Source organism: Labrus bergylta, chromosome 17 (genome assembly GCF_963930695.1).
Source record: "Labrus bergylta chromosome 17, fLabBer1.1, whole genome shotgun sequence".
In the NCBI taxonomy this organism is placed as follows: domain Eukaryota; kingdom Metazoa; phylum Chordata; class Actinopteri; order Labriformes; family Labridae; genus Labrus; species Labrus bergylta.
The window spans coordinates 5,600,931-5,621,372 of record NC_089211.1 but is presented as its reverse complement, the minus strand read 5'-3'; the positions used below and the strand labels follow the sequence as shown (position 1 = coordinate 5,621,372).

General features: G+C 38.9%; 1 protein-coding gene across 3 annotated transcripts in view; it reads left to right on the top strand.

The window, feature by feature from the left end:
• Positions 1-17,890, top strand: part of LOC109996488 (transcription factor 4) — a 216,312-nt gene extending 198,422 nt beyond the window's left edge. For all 3 annotated transcript variants that reach the window (XM_065965240.1, XM_065965239.1, XM_065965241.1), the window contains 5 exons: positions 1,110-1,239; positions 4,539-4,743; positions 7,066-7,295; positions 7,932-8,079; positions 11,509-17,890. In XM_065965240.1, the coding sequence (XP_065821312.1) occupies positions 1,110-1,239; positions 4,539-4,743; positions 7,066-7,295; positions 7,932-8,079; positions 11,509-11,557 (762 nt within the window). In that variant the 3' untranslated portion in view covers positions 11,558-17,890. The remainder of the gene's footprint in view (positions 1-1,109; positions 1,240-4,538; positions 4,744-7,065; positions 7,296-7,931; positions 8,080-11,508) is intronic.
• Positions 17,891-20,442: the final 2,552 nt, after the last annotated feature.

The following is a 20,442-nucleotide window of genomic DNA, read 5'->3' as shown; positions in this document are numbered from 1 at the left end:
TGTGGCAGACAGATGGATAGGATTCAACCAAGCACACACACACACACACACAAACATGTACCCTTACAGTATTTTCCTGAAAACAAACATAAAGAAACAAAAAGAGACATGGAGTTTCAAAAAGTGTAAATATACATGTCAGACATGCAGACATGAACATCTAGGAGAGACACACACTCACACACACACACACACACACACACAAGCACCAGCAGTGTGTGGAAGCAGGACACCTACCTGAGTTGTACTGTACTTGTAAAATGGGGAGAAAAACATCAGGCGGGACGGGGTGTGTGTGTGTGTGTGTGTGTGTGTGTGTGTGTGTGTGTGTGTGTGTGTGTGTGTGTGTGTGTGTGTGTGTATTTTTGTGAGACATAGAGACACAGATGGAGATCTTGAACATCTTACAAAGGCAGAGGATGCCCTCAGCAGGCCGATATCAGAACTACAACATCCTGAAGCAAACGAAAGAGAGAAAAAGTTCTTTCATTTTTTTAAAAGTTAATTTGATGTTATTGGCATCTTTGTTTTAAAATGCTTAGAAATTAGTTATGTGATTCTTCTTTTCTCCTAAGTATTCGTTTATTGGCTGAAAAGTGTGATAAGAAACAATGAAATCTCAAAACATGCAAATAATCTATTCAAAACAATTTGTGATTTAATTTAGTGAAAGAAAAACAACAATTAAAACGAAGACTTGTAAAAAAAATACATATGAATGAATAAATACATAAATAAGGTTGTGTACAAACCCATTGGAAGTATAAATACAACATTCAAATGAAGTGAAGGTTTAAAGTCAAGTCAATTGTATTAAAATAGTATTTAGTAGAAATATTTAAAAACTGCTTTTTTATTAAAAAATGTTAACTAGAACCAACTAGTGTAAATATGAGATATATGATTATTGGAAAGTTTATTTTCATTTGACAATTCATTTGTTGTTAAAATATTTTAACAAATTCCTCCTTCATGCTTTAGGGAAATTGTTTCTTAAACCTCCATGCCAATAAAGACATTTCGCTCAGAGCAGAAACATGTTTGGACTGATGAGGTCAGAGTTTTCATCTCGGCTTTGTTTTAATCAAACCCTCTGCTGTTTTTTCCAGGTGGGCTCTCACAGAGAAGACGGCGGCGGATTGCGCAGCGGACACTCGATGGGCGGTCAGGGATCGGGGCCTCAGCTTCCCGTTCAGTCGGCCACCTCGCCGGACCTCAACCAGCCCGACCCGTACCGCGGTGAGATCCGCTCTGTTCTCATAAAGCCATAAATGAAATGAACTCCATAAATCACAGCAGCACTCTGCATGAATGCTCTCTGACATCTAACCTTTTACAGTTTGATTTTTTTATTTCAGAAGTTTGACTGAAATAATGTTGATGACGAGGAACGTTTAAAATGACTGCATTCATGTTCATCAGATTTTTATGCAGAGAAAGAAAGAGAAACAAACAAACATCTGTGACGGAGACATTTCAGCATCTGTTGTTTTTGTCCATGAATGTGTGTTTCTATAGCGACATATCCCAGCATGCAATTCTGCACACACATCAGAAAAAACAACCATTAACATGCTTCAAACCTCACATAATAGTTCAATAACTTAAAATAATGATAACTAAAGAGTAAGCAAAGGATACAAAGAAGGTCATAAAGAATGAGGGTCATAAAGAAGATAAAGATCGAGGGAAAGACCTCAAATGTTTAAAGGAAAGAAAACAAAGATGGAGGAGGTAAAAGAAGAATCAGCAAGGAGAAAGAAAGTGGTGATGAGAAACAGGAAACAGAAGGATAATGTTAAAATATGAACAAAAGAAAAACACATGAAAATAAATAAGTAGAAAATTATCTAAAGAAAGCAGAAGAAATCAAAGATGACAGATGACTGTGGGCAGTTATAGAAACGAGAAAGATAAAGAGCGAAAGAGAAAAGAGAAGAAAAAGATCAAAGAAGTGGATGATTTAGAGAAAGGAAGTAATGAAGAACATGAGGAAAGAAGACATGGACAAGACGGAGATACAGATCAAAGACATACAACATGGAGAGGAGGAAAAAACAGAGAAGATGAAATAAAAACAGTCAGAGAAGAAGAGAAACACAAAACAGATATACTGAACAAAACAAAGGTGAAGACAAGGAAACTGTCAAAGGGCGAGGATCAGGAAGTTGAACATGTGGAGTCAGATCTCAGCTGTCGAACACCGACGTCAAACTCCGAGCGAGGAGGGTAAAATAAACCCAGTGTGTGCGTGTGTGTGTGTGTGTGTGTGTGTGTGTGTGTGTGTGTGTGTGTGTGTGTGTGTGTGTGTGTGTGTGTGTGATATGAATATAGAGGAGGAGGAAAAGTGTATATGTGCGCGCTGTGGAGCAAATTAGCCCTGAGCTCGTTTTTAAAGGCTGAAAATGAGTCTGCTGGCAGCAAAGTTCAGCTGCCGACAGCCAGAGCCAAGTGTGTAATGAGGTGAGAGAGACAGAGAAACACACACAGATACACACTTTCTAACACACACACACACTCACACAGCAGAGAGTGTGGGTAGAGGCTGTAAATAAAGTGTATTAAAATGTTTTTGGCAGCGGAAACTTCCGTAGCAAAGCTGTGGTTTCTCTCTCAATTTCAAAATAATTATGGACTGTGACGATCCACAACGAGTTTATTATTTATGTATTTGAATTACATATATAGTAACAACCTTAAGCTAACCAGAGCAGATTGGGTGATTTTATTTTATTACATCCACTTATTAATGAATTTCTAGACATTATTTAAAGAGCTGATTCACCAGAAATTGTAACAAATGTTGGCGCATGAACATAAATCCTGGAGTGCTGAATCACCCAATAGCTTATGAACAATGAAAACACCCTAAAAAAAGAGGCTGACTTATCATTACACACTGTTCTCAAGCAGGATGATGTGTCAGACAATCTGCGTGAGTGAGGAAAAGTGATGACTCTTTGATACAAATGGGTCAATCCAGGTCATCTTATTACGAAATGTTTAATTATCAGCTCTAAAACCACTCCCTTTGTTCCACTCTTGACCTGTTGGTGGCAGTAAAGCGTCCTCACTTGGTTCCCCAGCTGTCAATAAACAACATAAATTGGAAAAAAAAGAACTCCATGTGCATTCAATTGTGTTCATGTATCACCTCACTGCAGCTGATCAAAGAAATGAGGGCCTTTAATCGTTTAGATTAGAGTCATTTCTTAATTTCCTTTGTGCATCATAGGACTGGAGTTCATTATGACACATGCACAATATGTCAATGTACACTGACATCTTTGGATTTACTTTAATTTGTCCATTTTCAAAGAGTAAACACATTTCAGAAGGCAGGAAATAACAGAAGGAGGACGCTAAAAATCAAGCGCAGGTAGAGAGGCGGACTTCATTAAAACATAAAATGGACCTGGGTGTTAAAATAATCAATGATAGGGTCTTTGAGTTCACACAGGAATTAGTTAAAATCTAAGACTTAGATACAGACGGGCTTCAGAGTGTCTGTTCAGTCGCCTCTGGTGTCGGTTTGTGTCTGTCCGGGCTCAATCAGACATTCAGAAGCACAAAGTCACTTTTCACCGTTTAAAGCCTTTCTTAATGCGGATATTTGTGCACAAACACTCAGCGATTGTACGGGACAGATACACACACAAACCAAACACAGACAGTCACTCAAAGCTGAACACAAAATGCCTCCAGTCAGGCAGACAGAGATTCAAAATGGCCGACAGTTGTTGGTGTGTGTGTGTGTGTGTGTGTGTGTGTGTGTGTGTGTGTGTGTGTGTGTGTGTGTGTGTGTGTGTGTGTGTGTGTGTGTGTGTGTGTGTGTGTGTGTGGGAACAGAGCGGAGCGTTTTGTGTTGACTGAGAAGTTGGCAGCGTCCCAGTGACGGATCCATACAGACGTCAAATAAAGACTGCTCTGTTCAGCTGAGGAGAGAGGCAGGGAGAGGGTGCAGAGGCCTTTACGTCTACATCACAAATCTGCAGAGTCGCCATCTTGCAGGGCGACAGGCCTTGATGCTGCGTTCACATTACATCTACAGAATAGAAGAAATAGGAAACACTAAACTATTCTCAATCACTACTCTGAGATGCTCATTTCTAACCTTTTTTTTTTGCAGATGCACAAACTGAAATGCTTAAACTTAATGATTTTTTTTCATACATTGTGTATAAAGATAAACTTTGCAGCCACTGGTTCAGCACTTAAATCCTTGCAGTTGGAGTTGTAAAAATATTATTTGATTGCATCTGTGGTATAACAGGGAGCACTTTTGTAGCTATCATAAAAAGTAATTTAATTTTACAAGAAAAATCAAGTCTTAACCTGTTGTGTTGAAAAATGAAGCAAACACAAAAGTGCAAAAGAATTGCAATAGGGTTGAACTGCCCTGGAAGTCCCATTTACACTCATATTAAAACACCAATGTATACTGTAACTCATCTGTTTGAACTGTGAATACACGTTGCATAAATATCAAGTAAATAATAACATGTCACTAAAGCATCAGACTTTGTTGTTTCATCCAGGGGAAGCCTCTCCAGACATCAATCCAACCAGTCTTCTCCTCCATCTCTCTGCAGCTCTGTCCGGAGGCCTTCAAGGCCAGAGCACCTCGTCCGTCAGCTCGGAGATTAAGTCTGAGGACGAGGGAGATGAGAACCTGCAGGACTCCAAACCCCTGGACGCCAAGAAGGAGGACCTGGACAACAAGGATCTGAAGTCTATTGATAGGTCAAGATCTCGGTAACCCCGCCTACCTCTCAGACGCTCGCTTCCATCAAAACCCCGGGCTGGGCTGGTACCAGCTTTATCCCAAAACAGGACACACTCTGAGACCTTTCTTTGTTCAAAAGAACTTATCTATGAGACAGATAGGATTTTATTAACTATGGTGATAAACTACAGACATTTGTTTGTCTCAGTCTACTGGCAGAAATAAAAAGACATTGATCTTTATTTCATGGTATAGAGCTGAAAGTGTATGCCAGGAAATTATCATTTTTCTAGAGAGTTGCATGAAAAATTCCCTTAATTAAAAAAAATATCTATATTTATTATGGCATATACACTTTGACTGAATAATAATATAGACATTTTGATCCAGTTAAAATTGACTTCTTTTGTAAAAGAGTGAAAAACTTGAGCAGTATTTCCGAGAGAAAGGACTCAAAGCTGTGTGTGTTTTTTGGGAACCAGCCTCTGGATTTTGATGGAGTGAACAAGTGTGATGAGAAGCAGCTAAATACGTCAGTTAAAACAGAGACTTATTGTAGACAGCACGGCCGTGTTCACCAGCCGCCTCTCTTCTGTAGAGAGGTTTCTGGTGGACTCGAAGCCTCTGGTTAACTTCAACAGTCTCTCCATGGTCTTGCGCCTGGTTTTAACTGTTTCTCACACAACAGAGTAGAGCCAACAGTCAATATTCTCAAAGAAGCGCCGCCTCACATTCAGGGCCGGGAAATCAACACCCACAGAAACACTGACTGTGTTGTAGGTTGTAGATTAAAGCTTCGCATGCAGCTGGTTTCAAACTAAGGACTGACGACTAATTCAGATTCAAAATGAAGCCATCTTGATAAATTGTAATTGAAAGATGAAGTGTGGTTTTTGGTCACAGTGTTGATTTCCTGCCCTGGTTGCAGCCGAGCAGCCTTCATCCCTCCAACCAGACTTTCCACCTGGAGGCAAAAAACAAAGAAAAATCAGAAACATTTGGATCCCAAACCCAGAGATTATTCATGATGAGGCGGTCATGATGGTGATGATGATGTAAATTATTTTGTTTATGAAAAATGAAATGAATGAAAAGTGTTGCCCCAGCTGATGGGATCATGTTTTTCTGTTGTTCAGCACAACTGTTCAGGTATACCTGGACTTTGTTTGGGCTTTTGGTTTCCTTATTACTTTGTGCTGCTTTCCCAATGTTTCACCATTTTTGACCATTTTGTTGTCTAAAGGATTATGAGGACAAAAAGTTTGGAAATACTCCTGTAGATTTCTTCAGCCTAAGATGAAGCCTAAATTTCTGCAAGTTACCTTTTTTAGCAAATGGCCCTATACAAAGTCCGTCCAGTAAAACAGCCCAGTTTTGCCACTCAGCGATTAATTCTGTAAGTGTCTGAAAGTAATCGTTATTGTTTGTGTCTTCGGAGTCTGGTTTAACAGTTTAAAGAAAGTTAACTTACTCCAAAACACACACTGCTCGTATATTGTGAGATACTTCGACTATAAATCTGAGTCATCTGTGCTAAAATCAGGAACTTTTATGAAGACTTTTTTTCTGATCAGGTGCAGTGATCTCATTGCATCCATTATAGACTATTTGGCTGCAGGTTTAAGCAATCTGCTGGAGCAAAACATTTGTAGACACTTAACTTAAAAAAAAAAAGAGAACAGGGTCCAGGTTGTAAAACACAAGGTTACATTCTTTGAGATGACAGGAAAACGAGTGGAAAATAATTTAATTTAAACCTAAGGTACAAGAAAGTATGAGCAAAACAAAATAACACAGAGCCTCGACATAAACACCCTCCTTCCAAGAAAGGAGTAATCACTACTGTAGACTGAGAAGTCTCACACAGCCAGATGGTCCTCTGACAACTGGCTGCCTCCACTCTCCTGCTCTTTATGCTCCAGGCCCTGATTGGAAAGTGGGCACAGGTTTGCTCATTAGCTGCACTGTGGCTGAAATCAGCATCTGAGAGCACGGGAGAGGGAGCGAGAGAAAACACAACAAAACACAACAACTATGGCACGTTTTTAAATGATCTTTCAACATTTAAAGTCCCTCTAAATATTCTACAGTCCACAGTCCTTGGGGACTCCTCCCTCATATATGAGGACGTTTTATAAAGCCTTTTGTGGATCAAAGATGATGTATGAAATCAGATCAAAAGCAGCAAACACCAAATCTGCTGCAGGTTTTTAAACTTCTCTCCAGACAGGAACATAAAATGAGCTTTCATCCTCATCCCCTCTTCCTTCTCTTTCCCTTCATCCCCTGCTTCCTTTTCCCTTGCTCACTCTCCTGGTCCCCATCCTTGGTCACCGTAGCAACAACGATGACGAGGACCTGTCTCCGGAGCAGAAGATGGAAAGAGAGAGGGAACGGAGGATGGCCAACAACGCGCGGGAGCGTCTGCGCGTGCGTGACATCAACGAGGCGTTCAAGGAGCTGGGCAGGATGGTCCAGCTGCACCTGAAGAGCGACAAACCTCAGACCAAGTTGCTGATCCTTCACCAGGCCGTCGCCGTCATCCTCAGTCTGGAGCAACAAGTCAGAGGTCAGTTTGGTGATAGACTTTGACCTTGTAACTCAAAATATAAACACAAATACTTCTCCATGGAAGTCACTCTAACCCATGTTTTTATTTTGTGTGGGTGGAAATGGGTATGAAAAAAAGTTATGAAATGTTTCAAAAATCCATTGTAGGCATATGAACAACGGCCAGTTGGGTAACTTTACAATTTTCTTAAAACCCTGAAAAAGAATTGAGAAACTCAGTATTTGTTTAACACTTACAAAAAACACTGTAAACAATTGTTTAAAAAATCTCTTCATCAGTTGAATCCTTACTTGTGTTGCAGAGGTCTTAGAATTGTATTGAATGTGAAGAAAGCCTGAATATTTCTATTTGATTGAATGTTGCAGCCAAATAAAAAATTGAGTCTTCTTCAGTTTAAAAAAAAAATGGTTTGATCACATTCCCTTAAACGGGAAATGAAGGGGAAAATCAGGGTTCAAATGGTTTAATCAGAACTCTAGCACATGTAATGTCCCGATAACTCCAGGAGAGGGCAGCAGTGACACCTGTTGCTTGTTTTCAAGGAGGCTGAAGTTTTTGTCTTTTTGGCTTCAGTCTGACTGAAGGTCAGCATAAAACACAAAAACTACCTTTTCTCCCTTTCCCTCCATCCAGAGCGAAACCTGAACCCCAAGGCGGCCTGTCTGAAGCGACGTGAGGAGGAGAAGGTCAGCGTGTCATCGGACGGGGCTCCCCTCTCATTGGCCGCACACCATGTTGCTGCTGCCGCCATGGGCGACGGCTCAAACCCTATGGGACAAATGTAAAACGCAGCAACATCTCCTCCCCCCCCTGAATGGTTAGAAGATTTCACTTATACACTAATCTGCTGTTGTACCTCGAAGTCCCACTAAAGAATCAATTCAGAATCCAGTCCAGAACTTTAATCTGATGTTTGCCATTCAATCATAACTCATGGCAAACATAACAGTTGACAGGATTGTTCTCATTTTGACATTTTGGCTTACATTGTCTAAATTGAAAGTTTGCTCAAAAGGTGGACAAGCTTTCATTTGTCCATCTGTTGTCTGATGTTCGTTATGTTGTGTCTGTGTACTTTTTAACCGTATGTTTCCTGCAGAACTGAATCTAGAAAGCTTACTTAGATATCCCATTTAGTTTATAAAGATTAACTGTGAGAGTCGTCGGCCTGTTTTATCGTAGATAAGAGCCGTGCACTTCTTATATTCAGTCTATGATTGAGAGAGACGTTTCTCTGTAACTCTGATTGGGTTTTGTCCCAATTTATTATCAGATTCCATGAAGTGTAACTCAGATTAAATTTGATAATTTTGATAAAAAATGATGTTATTTTGAATAACTGGAAACCTATTTTATATTTGAACAGATTTACAGTATCAAACAATGTAATCATTGGTTTCCATTTCCAATTATAAATGCATTGATGACAATTCTTTGATGATATTCTTTTGATATTTAGGGGAAAAAATCCCCTAAAGGCAGAGTAGTCATTAATGTGCACTATCATTCAAATGCAGGAATAAAAAGGTTGAAACTTACACAGACAACATGTTGACCAAAAGCCAATTGGGTAAAACTCGTTAATTGAATGAATTTGTAGAGCTGAGTCTTTCTGTGCCTGGCAGAGCTGATCGTATATCAGCTGGGTAAAAACAGAGGCCAGTTTGTAACTGGCCTGGGTACATTTTAACAACAGATTGGCAGTAAGTGTGATTTTAATGTGATTGTGTGTTTGTCATTTCAATATCTTTCCTTTGAATTTCTCAAAATTGCGTATTTTCTTTGTACTTCAACTCTTTTTGTCGCACACACTCTTATTTGTTGTGCACTTTGGCGTGCTTTAGCTGATTTTCTGATGTTCGAGAGTCTTCAGGTACCAAAGGTCTGTGATAAGAAGTATCAGTGACCTTAGACAGAGCAACTCAGAGTTTATTATCTGCAAAAGCATCTTTCTTCACTTCAACACTGGATGTTTTTGCATGGTTTAGGTCATGAAATTACACAACACATTTGTGACCCTGTTATTGAGGGAAAAGGACGAAACAACCCCAAAGTGCTGAGTTCATTCACAGTGCTGCTATGAAGGGTCCTTTGGAGAATGCTGCATGCGTGATTATTAGGTTTGATAATAGATAAGCTATATGTATTTAAACTATGGCTGTTAGCGTTAACGTCCGAAAATGAAGGTCCACAATTAATGCATTAATCTTTTTAATCACATTTATCACATGCTACGGTATTTTGTCCCTTAAGGCACCCATAGCTCAGCCACCATACAGAAAGCAGCATCTCCCTGTAGCCATTGGATAAAAAAGAATGACCGTTGAATAGATACAATTTCCACCTCATGACATCAAACATTCCACTTTTGTTTGTCCTCTTTGGTTGTTTTCATTTACTTTTTCATTCTTAACAAGTTACTTTTCCAAGGTTAAGTTAATGTTGTAACCTTAGGTCTACCACATGTTCCTTATCTTCTTAAAAAATCAAAGCCAGTTTGTATCCAAACAGGAAGTACAAAAATACAAATTAAAACTTTAAAGGAAGAATGTGCAACTTTTTGATCCAGTAGTTGTCACCCCAGAGCACCAGCATGAAACCAAAACAAACTGCTGTTTGGCCACACCTCCTCTACACTGAATCCTCCACTGTCCTCCAGCGACACACAGCCAACCCCTCTCCCCTCGTGTTTGCACAAAAGAGATATTAAATTGGAATGCATCATAATTAAGCACTGAGTGCCAAGCCCAAGCGGCGGACAAAGTTGTCCTTGTCTCGAGCTGCATTGTTGTGTTAGCAGGCTAATGTCTCGTGTGTCACACTCATTGTAGACAGTCATGACTCAGAGAGACATTTACAGAGGATATACTTGATTTCTGCTATATTTATGTGTAAAATGTAGCACATTCTTCCTTAAACCTTTCAAACTAAAACAATGGAATTGAAAAATGTTAACAAAAATGTGATTCATCCAGATTAACTATTGATTCAGCCATAATAATTTGACAGCCCTATTTTAAACAAATGTGTTTTTGATCAGTGCCAATGCATGTAAAATTTATGTTTTTACAACACATAAAGCAGAAAACAATGCCTTGAGTGACAAAAAAAAAAAAGCTTAAGCAGTGCCTGCAGCAAATCTAGTTTGCTGGTCACATACCTCCACACTGGAGTTGTATGTCACAGTATAACTTTGTAACTTAATCTGTAGTTAAATTTATACATGGTATTATTTTTAACAAACAGCCTTTCATTGACTGATGATATTGGTGAAAATTGGTGGAAAATCAACTTAGTAAAGGTTGGTTGTCATTCAGCCTCTGTAGGGCCACCATATTGGTAATATAAGAATGTTTGCCCTCAAAATTAGTATTGGTAATGGCCTGTAAAAATCATATCCTCTGGGGTCCAATCATCATCACGGTTCTGACTACAAGCTACATCACAGCTTAGCGTCCCAGTATATCAATCCTAAAAGTTTAGTGAGCCTTTTCTTTGGCATCACCGTCAGCACAAAATATCTATGTGTTCAACCGAAATATCAAATTTCTAATTAGCTTAAAGTCCTTCGCCAAGGATCTTATTTATCCATGAATTTCGTCTCAGTTACGACATAGGCTGCAAATGCTATCTCAGTCTAAAGCTCAACCAAAGAAGGAGCAAAGAGGTGGGCCTTAAGCATCCTGGCAAACAGCTACAATGTGCCCACCTGTCAGTCAAATCACCAGAGCACCTAAATATGCAAGTGTATGTGTAAACCATAGCCTACATATAAATACCCAAACTAGTTATATAAAAAATATCATCCCTGTACAGTTTTTACCAATCAAGACATGGGCGATTCAGACCAAAACCGTTTTTGAACCAAGCTGTAAATATGTAGTTCTACTGTAAAAACTTGTATATTAATATGGGACCTAATGGGGATTCTGGGCTTTTGGAGCCAGCCTCAAGTGGACACTCGAGGGACTGCAGTTTTTTTGCACTTCCTTATTGGCTTTATTTTCATTAATGGGGGGTTGCTGCTTGTCTTTGGCATGCTCATGTTCCTAGGAACATCTACCTCCCTATCTTTGACACTCTACAAGCTTTATGTTATGGTAGAACATAACAGTAAACTCCACTTTTTTCTGTGATTGTTTTGTCTGCATGTGCAGTGTTGTGTGCAGATTTCCCCTCCTTCATGTTATTTTACTCTTTGTTCCTCCAGGTCCAAGGTGCCAGAGTTCATCAAGATGATGAGTGATCACTTCCTCTGACGACATTTCCATAACAACCTGGCAGTGGATCAAACCTGTTGTTGCTTTGGCCTGACCAATCAGATTCTCTGGAACTACGGCCTGACCAATCAGATCAGCCTCTTTCTCGCCTATCCTCTGTCGTCTCTGATCCTCCCCTTCACCTTCGTCTCCTTCGTCTGTCAAGAACACAAACTGCAGTCACAATTAGTCGCTTTCGTCACTTTGCATTTCCAGCTGAAGTGAACTGGATGCTACTTAGTGGAGGCGTTAAAACAGCCGCTTTGAACATGGCTGCTACCAAGTGGCAGTCTGTGGGAGCATTTGGACAAAATGGACAATAGTCTTTGGGATCACATCATCTGAGAAATTCTGCGTCTTGAACTACTTGTTTTATCAGCATTCCCTGTTTTAAAGAACAAAAGGGTTCTATATATAGTATATATATATATGAGATAAGGAAAAAATGACAAAAAACTTGTCGAAAAAGTGCAACTGGACACAAGCAGTAAGGAGGGTACGGGTTGGGGGAAGTTGTTCAGAACGGAGCAAAACATATCACAAAGTGTTTCAAGAAATTGTTTTTGTTTTAAAAAAAAACAACATTGCGTGGCTGATGTTGAATCCAGCTTCAGTGCGTCTCTGACTGAATGGCAATCTAACGCCACACTGTGGATGAAGCTGTGCCTGTTCTCCTCTTGGAAGCAAACCAGTCAGATAGATACACATGGAGTTAAGAAAACAAAATAAACAACCTTCCCACTCAAACACCCCCATGCAAACTACACGTTTTCACTGTTAAAATTATAAATTTAGGAGAATTTAAGAATCTGTTGCGACCCTACCCTATGGGTGCTTGATAGGCCAAGTGACCTGAACGAAAATGAAGATTGCAATGCTTTGTGACTATCATGGAGGCCTAGGAAGAAGAAAAACTAAACACAATGAGCTTGGGCAACATCTTCTGCTTCCGATACATTCCCTTGTTAACATTGCAAAAATGTAGTTTACATTGCCAGTGTTAAACCCCAAATATTTGTCTGTACCTTAAATTCAACACAATAATGGCCACATGACTTCATATCAAATACCACAGATACAAAATCCTGGAACGTTATACTCAAATGGCACATGTGTATCTACTGAGAGGAAGAGAGAACCTGGAGAATCAATCATTAAATCAGTTAATCAATCAAACAGTGATGGACTCCTAAGGGACTGGGGTGTTAACATTATTATAGATAGAGTAATTAATGAGAGGAAGAATCATGCTAAAATGAAAAGAGTGATCATCTAAATGTACCAGGAAGTAAAGACTTTTCTTGGCACCAACATTTGAGTTTGCCACTTATGCTTTATAGCACTCATGCAAAAATTACAACAGAAAGGGAGCGATATAGCAAATGTCCCCAATCAGAGTCCTTTGACAAATATTTATCAGCATGGGTAGAGCTGGCTGAGTTTGAGGATTGCTGAAATCCAAGGATTACTGGGCAGATGGTTGATAGGATGGACAGATGATATAAATGATAGATGGATGGATTGGTAGATAAAGAGGGAGGAGGGTTTGACTGAGCACTGACGTAAATTCTGTGCCATGGTTGGAACATTCCCTGAATCATTGTCGCTCTACTAAGATAGAGTGCTACCACCATCCTGAATGCCTGAACTCTGAGATCTCTGGGATTCATTGGGGTACAAAAGTTGGATTGGATATGTCAACATCCTGAGGAGCTACACATAGAGGAAAAGAAGGACAAAACAGAGATCCAGAGGTCTACACAATGATAGGGAAGGAATTGAAAAATCATTGGGGTTGGGGCAATACTTTTTTTCGGGGGGCAAACAGCAGTAGTCATAGAATTCCTGTATTCAATTAATAAGTTTCCCCCATTTCCTGCTTTACTATCCGGTTCATCGTAACCTTAAACCCATCCTTCTCCTTCCCTGCCCATAGTACCAAGCTTGAGAGATTTTGTGATAGGCATTGTTGGTTTGTCTGTTGCTGGGACCATAAACTGCTTCAAATGTCCATCAAATCATCCCTTTGCTTGATGATGTTACAATGATTGTAGGCTAAAGTTTGAGCACTCCTTTTTTTCTGGTTTTGTTGGAGACAGTGCTATCTGGACTGGTTTGGACAGGAATACAAACATCAATTGTAGAGCGGAGTGAGGGAAGTACTTATGCTGCCATGGTTTTAGTATTGGGTCATCATAAGATTTTTTTCAACTTGGCAAGACAGGCTGGGCTTACAGCTGAGGTAGTTTGCCAGAGGACCAAATTTGAGCACAATCTTGCTTATAAATTGTATAACTGGCAAATTAGGTGGGGGTTTAGGGTTTCATAAGTTGGTCAACTCTGCCTCAGTAGCGACTTAATTTAATGGAACTCAGATGCTTCGGCCTGACATTGGCATAAACCATAAAAAACATGCCATGCCTGACTTAGGACCAAGACATTCTGATTACCTTGATTAACTAACACCACTAATCCTGTGTATTACCTTTGCACAAAATGCTGCCATTCGTGTCATGATGTTCCTAAGCCATTTTGGTACAAGTTCAGTAGAATTGCAAGCTCCCCATTGAAATGGGGCAATACAGGATTTGGTGAGAGAGTCAAGGAATCAGAACAAGGTTTGTCACACTGACTAGGGAATAAAAGAATCAGGACAAGAAAACCCAAATATTTGAAGTGTTGCTATTCATCAAGGTCTACCCTCCTGCATCAGATAGCGGTCATTGAAATATCAGATAGTGGTCATTGGAATATCTGCAAAAATGTGTATTGTTGTTTTGGTGTCATTCTCAAAGTCTTCTTTCACCCTTGCCCCAGTTTGAACCATTCTAAAGCCAGGCCAACAGTTGATCCCCAGTCCCAGTGCTGTCTTCTCTGTTAACCCTCGCCTTATGAACCCTACATCAGAGCCCTAGCCCCTCTCCCTAGCCTCTTCTCCCCTTAGGCGGTCCCACAGATGCAATTTGAACATTCACAATTCTACCAATGTGCCTTTTTAGAGTTCATATCATTCGAGTTGCCAGAGGAGGACATTTATCTGGTCTTTTAATAGGATGCAAGCTTAGGGAAACCTGTTCTTATTCGTTAGGTTCTATGCAGTCAGGTTTTTTTACCAGACCTGGGAATTTAAAAAAAGCTAAAAAGGAAAAAAAAGTATTTTTTGGATAAAAAAAAAAAAACGAAACTGTATTTAATGTACTGTACGCTTATATGTAAGTAGACAGCGTGTTCTGGCTTTCAGTCAGCAAGACAGACGCTTGATTTAGCAAGACAAGCCCCCATCCCAGTCCTTTCCGTCCCCCCCAAGTCCTCCATAATCCCCAGCCCTCCCTGTTCCAAGATCCAGCCCTGTTTCCATGGTGAAAAACGCGTCTCTTCTTGTATTATAGCTTATCAGCTTTTTATCAATATTTGACCGGCTTGTCCGTAAGCCAATGTAGTCTTCAGTACAAAGTGTGTGGTCGTATGTTGTAAAACAGATTTTCTTTCTCTCTCTCTATCTCGCTCTCTTTTATAAGAAGAATCTTTTCTCTGATTACTTTTTCTTTGTCTGTTCTGGTTTACATGTCTATTATAGAAAATGTAAAAAACAAAAAAAACAAAAAGAATAAAACAACACATTCGCTATCCGACAGCATTGTTCTCTGTCGGTGGTCATTTTGACGCGGTTAAACTCTTACCCAATCAACAGGAAGGCACGGAAACTGGAAAAGAATCTATTTGAATAAATCAATCTATATATAAATGTACAAAAAAATATATACAATATATAAGGAGGGTGCCATTCTGTGTTATTTTTTATTTCTGTCGCAAAGGAGAGTTTTCTTGGGGAGGAATTATTTTCTCAGAGACTGAACTGGCAGAAGTCGGCGAGGCCCCTCAGTGTTAAAAAGTTTTCAACTGACTTTGTTGTGTTCTCTGTTGTTGCCATGACAACACCCTCAGACTAGTACGGCACCCTGCGCAGGACAAAATGGGGACCGAAGTTCCATCAGCTCCTTTCACTGCTATCTATCAAAGGCAACAACTCACAGACGTTTGTAAATTGTATGCAACAAAATGGCAAACTTTACCATTATTTTGAAATTGTGTACGTAAAAGTTATATTTTTACATGTAGACTGTTGTTATTTTGTGTTTTAGAAATATGTTGTATCGGTTCTTTTGTTAAAAGATGAAAAAGTAAAAATTCAGTGTGTGTTGAAAAAATGTGTCACATTGAAAATGTAGTGAGGTCAAAAGTTTCAAATCATTATTATTTTTTTCCAACATTACGTTTATTATCTGTGGGGAACATTTTTTAAGGGTTTGTGGGAGGAATCAGAAACCATAAATGATATATGATATTTGTCTAATTTCCCATGGCTCATTACATTACCATTTTTAATTGTATTTTTTGCAGAGAAATGTGTAAATAGTCATGAAACATTTGTGGGGGATTCCATGGGGTGAGGACTTGCCAGTGAGAGGTGATGATGATGAACTTGTTTTGAGTTTTTGTGGAGTATATTTGTCCGCTTACAGTAGCCAGGTGCCAACTTTTAGTTTTGGTCAGTGGTGCACAGTGCTGTATGTGGTTTTAGTTGCAGACCATCTAAAGTGTCAGTCAATTTATTGCCTTCCCTTGTACCAAGAATCACGTGTGTCAGAGTCGGACAGAGCCTTCATTTTAGCACCATGACGTTTTGTAAAATTAATTTTATTGTCAAAAATGACCTGCACAGGGTTGCACCAGCTCTGCTTAAGTTCAGATGTAGCCAAGAATGAACGCAATTTCCAATTAAGCACAAAGTTCAGTATTATTAACTTTGACAGGTGCTAGCTGAAAACGTCCAACATCGTCATACAACATACATCTTAAATCTTGCACTTAGCTCCTAGTAAGTGTAAAGTCCTCTGCAAAAAGATTTTATCAGGTGGAATAACTTGATGAGGAGGTACAGCTGATTTACCCAGTGGTCTACTGTCAGCAGTGCGTTCTCTGCGATAGATAACTTCCCATAGCAGTGTAAGATGACTTTGTGTTTTACCACTGCTTATGTTCTCCATGAGTAGACAAAGAGATATTTTCATCGGCCCAATAAGACAGTACCGTTAATTTACCTTAAATTGTAGTTGACAATCTCACAATTTGAAGTCACTGTTAAATTATAATTTTACACTAGCTGTTGATTGAGGATGTTGGATCTATTTGTCACCCAATCACATTGCTATGTCATAGTTTACATACATTTGAGTTGCTGTTGATTAACGGCAGTTACCGGAAGCTGTTTTCAGCATGAGAGACAGCTCTGTAACAGACACTGTATTAAGAAAAAATGCTTTCCACTGATTGGGCACATGAAGTTAAAAAGTAATTTCTGCGACAATAACATGGTTGTCACGCTCTGCTGGTTACGATGAACTAACTAGTTCAGACATAATGTTGAGTGAAAGTGAGGACTTTGACCCATACTCAAGACAGAACTTATACAGAACTGGTACAACAGGCCACAGGTCTTTATTTAAAATACTGTATCTGGTATGGTTATGATCCTCCACAATGCATTTTAAGTTCCGATATTATTTATCGTTGAAAAAAAAATGGAATATGATGTTTGTAGAGGAATATTGTTGTGGTAAAACCCATAAAAATTTTTATGGACTGCTATCAGAGATGTAATGGCTTAAAGGATTTGTAAAATTACGTCGACAACGTTGCAAACGTTATGTAGGGACCCTTAATCAAAGTTACTGTTGGCTCCCCCTAGTGGCTCTGACTCCTGTGTATTAACTTTCTTCAAGATGGGCTGTAAATGTTGAATAAGTGAAAGACCCTCAGCACCTGATTCAATAATAATATATGAAAATTGTGTAAAAGATTGGAGTGTTGCTAATATAAAATAGCAAGTCGTCAGCATACAATCTTATCAGCTATTTCCCCAAAAAAGGTATTAGATGATGTGCAAGGCAGTTTCAGTCAGCTGTTTGAAGTGTTTGCCATGAAAATTGAGCTTTTCATCAAAAAGAGAAGCTGCTTTGAATCGGACCTATCGGTAAAACACAAGCATTGAATCTGTCAGTGTAAGTGCTAAATGTATTTTTTAAGTAATGTTATTTTTGCGATGCTTTATTTCATATTTTCTCTTTGTTGTATAATCAAGTCATCTCCCGATACAGTATCTTCATTTTTATGTTACCCCTGATGTTTCTATTAGTCAGAATGTTAACTTTTTCTTTTCCCCTCCTTGTTGTATATACACACCTCATTTCTCTTTTTTCAGTGACTGTGCCATGAGCTTTGTAATCTGTTACTCTGTACCAGTTTTACTGCAATAATGAGTTGAATTCAAAATGGCCGTTCTTGTCCTTTGTTTTCCCATTCATTACAGAAACAGAAACATCCCTCTCTTTTCTCAATATGAACACATTAAAGTGAGGAAATACACTCGGGTAAACTCAGACATGACCAACAGCAGTAGCACAAAATCTGAAGTTTGATACATTTATATAACAATCATTTTTTTCCACATAAAACCATTTAAAAAAATCATTTGACACAGTCACTCATTTTTTGAAGATAAAATAATTGATAAGTTGAACAATCAGTGGAGCCTGTCTTTTAATTTTCACATAAAAAACAGAACCCTACAGACATCTACTGCAAGAAAAAGAAGGATTAAATAATATTTTGAATCTCTTCTTTCCAAGTATTCAACCAGAAGTATTGAATAATTTCCAGTTACATCTCCATAAATGGTTAGAAGTATTGCAGGCAGAACCTTGAGTTTTAGGTTTTGAAAACTGGACTTATTTTTGGGACCTAAACTTACCAAACAACATTGGGATTTCACTTTTTATTAAGATGTTACATGACATTTACATGACAAATTGAACTCAACTTGATTTGAAATAAATTAAATAAAACGTAAGCAAATAAAACTTTGCCACAGCATCTTGGCATTTTAGAGACAATCTTTCTTTAAGGTTTCTGATTAACTGTTTTAAGGAGAAATATAAAAATGAACTTTTCCTATCTTTGAAGCTTGATCCAAAGGCAACTGGACTGGTTGCCTTTGGCTCAAGCTTTGAATTTACCAAGACCCGGATGACTGAGAACCTACACAGATAACGTTTTATGAAATCCATGTGAATCAAAAATGTCTTCAGTAAAATCTGAATTATAATTTGATTGGTAATTTCTTATGTTATGTATGTACTATAGTTGGTTTTAAAGTTTGGACTCCATGGAGCCATTACAAGGATATGTCTATGAAGACAAACTTAGTCTACAGATTCCTTTTGCTTACAACGACTGTAAGCAAGTCTGAAATGTAGACAAGATCCAATAAAAGGAGTTAAAAGACTTCAACAAATCCAGAGCTGTCTGATACACCTGATGTTCTAACGAGCTATCAGACTACTATGAGGACTGCACTTGCTACACCAGGTTATTACTCTGAAAGTTTGATTCACTCTGAATTTCTGCCAATACCACAAAATCTCCCTTGAAAAATTATCTTTCTACAGTTGTTCACTATGTTCAAACATCTATCCCAGAGTGACTGCAAGTTTATGTTAATTTCCTTGAACACAACCAAAACCCAGAGGACTAAAAAACGGAGGTGTTTCTCTGTGACTTCGGTGAGCTGAGGATGAGCTGTGACTGGATGACTTCGGTGCAGCTTCTTTGAGTTTTGTCACATTTTACCTGGTGAAATGTAAATTTAAGAGTGTAAATTCCTTTAAGTCCATTAAAAACCCAAACTGTCTCCAAACTTGTCAAACTTAAAGGAGCTCTACACATTGAAATATGAAAAGTGAGGTACCCCCTTTTATTCATGGATGCTTTCATACAGCATACTGTTTGATGTATCCTGACAGTCAGAGGAAAATGAAGAACAAAACAGGCTACCATTAGATGGGGGTTTGAGTACTATGTAAGATTATTTTTGCCAAGTTGATGGCCCTTTTTAGAAAGCCACCTGGAAGTTGTGTATTTAGCCCTGCATGTGCTAAAGAAAGGCTACAGGGTTAGCTACGTTTTGGTTCTTTGAAGGCTCTGTAAAGATGATTTCGTAGTGGGACATGCTTAATCAACAAAATACTGCACAGCTACATTTCAACAACGCCCTTCACCATTTTTTGTGGAGGATAAAATTACAAATGCTAATCCTGCCTAATGATCACTGATTGGTTAATTGTTTCATTGTCAATAAAGTTTGAATCCATAAACAAATTAGAAGGGGAAATGATTAAAAAATCAGGAAATGGCCAAACATTTGTTTAAGAGTCAGATCGTTCCATTTTTTGTTTTATAAACTTCTCAGGCCCCGTGTCCACCTTGCGTTTTTTCCTGCCAGCGCCAGGGTCTTTTTTTCCTTTGTTTACAATCAGCAGAGAGCGTTCGAAGCAGCAAGTGGCCACCCCCCCCCCCTGATGATTTCTTCATCTGTGGCCTTGGGGATTTTGTGAAATTTGCAGAGTAAACAGAATCCTGACTTGACACTTCATATTTGACAGATAAGCAGTTTGATACAAGCCTTTACAGGAAACACCTTACGTCATGAGTTCACAGGAACTGGTTCCTTTGAAGGGATTGCACCTGAAGGCCTTCCATGTAAACTGTGGGATCAACTCAGGATGACTCTTTTTGACTCATGGACTGTTCTTATTTGTCTCTGACTGCAGGCAACAGGGAGTGTTGTCAGTTTCTGAATTTCTCACTTTATATTTTTAAGGAGATGATCGTGCTGTCACTTCAACACATTATGTGCTCATCTTGCAGATGCAAGCACATTCAGTAAGGAAGTACATGCTATACATATTATTCCACTGATTCCATTACTTTGATGCTTGAGGGAAAGTAGGTTAGATATAAAAAGTCCAATTAAGATTTAATTCTAA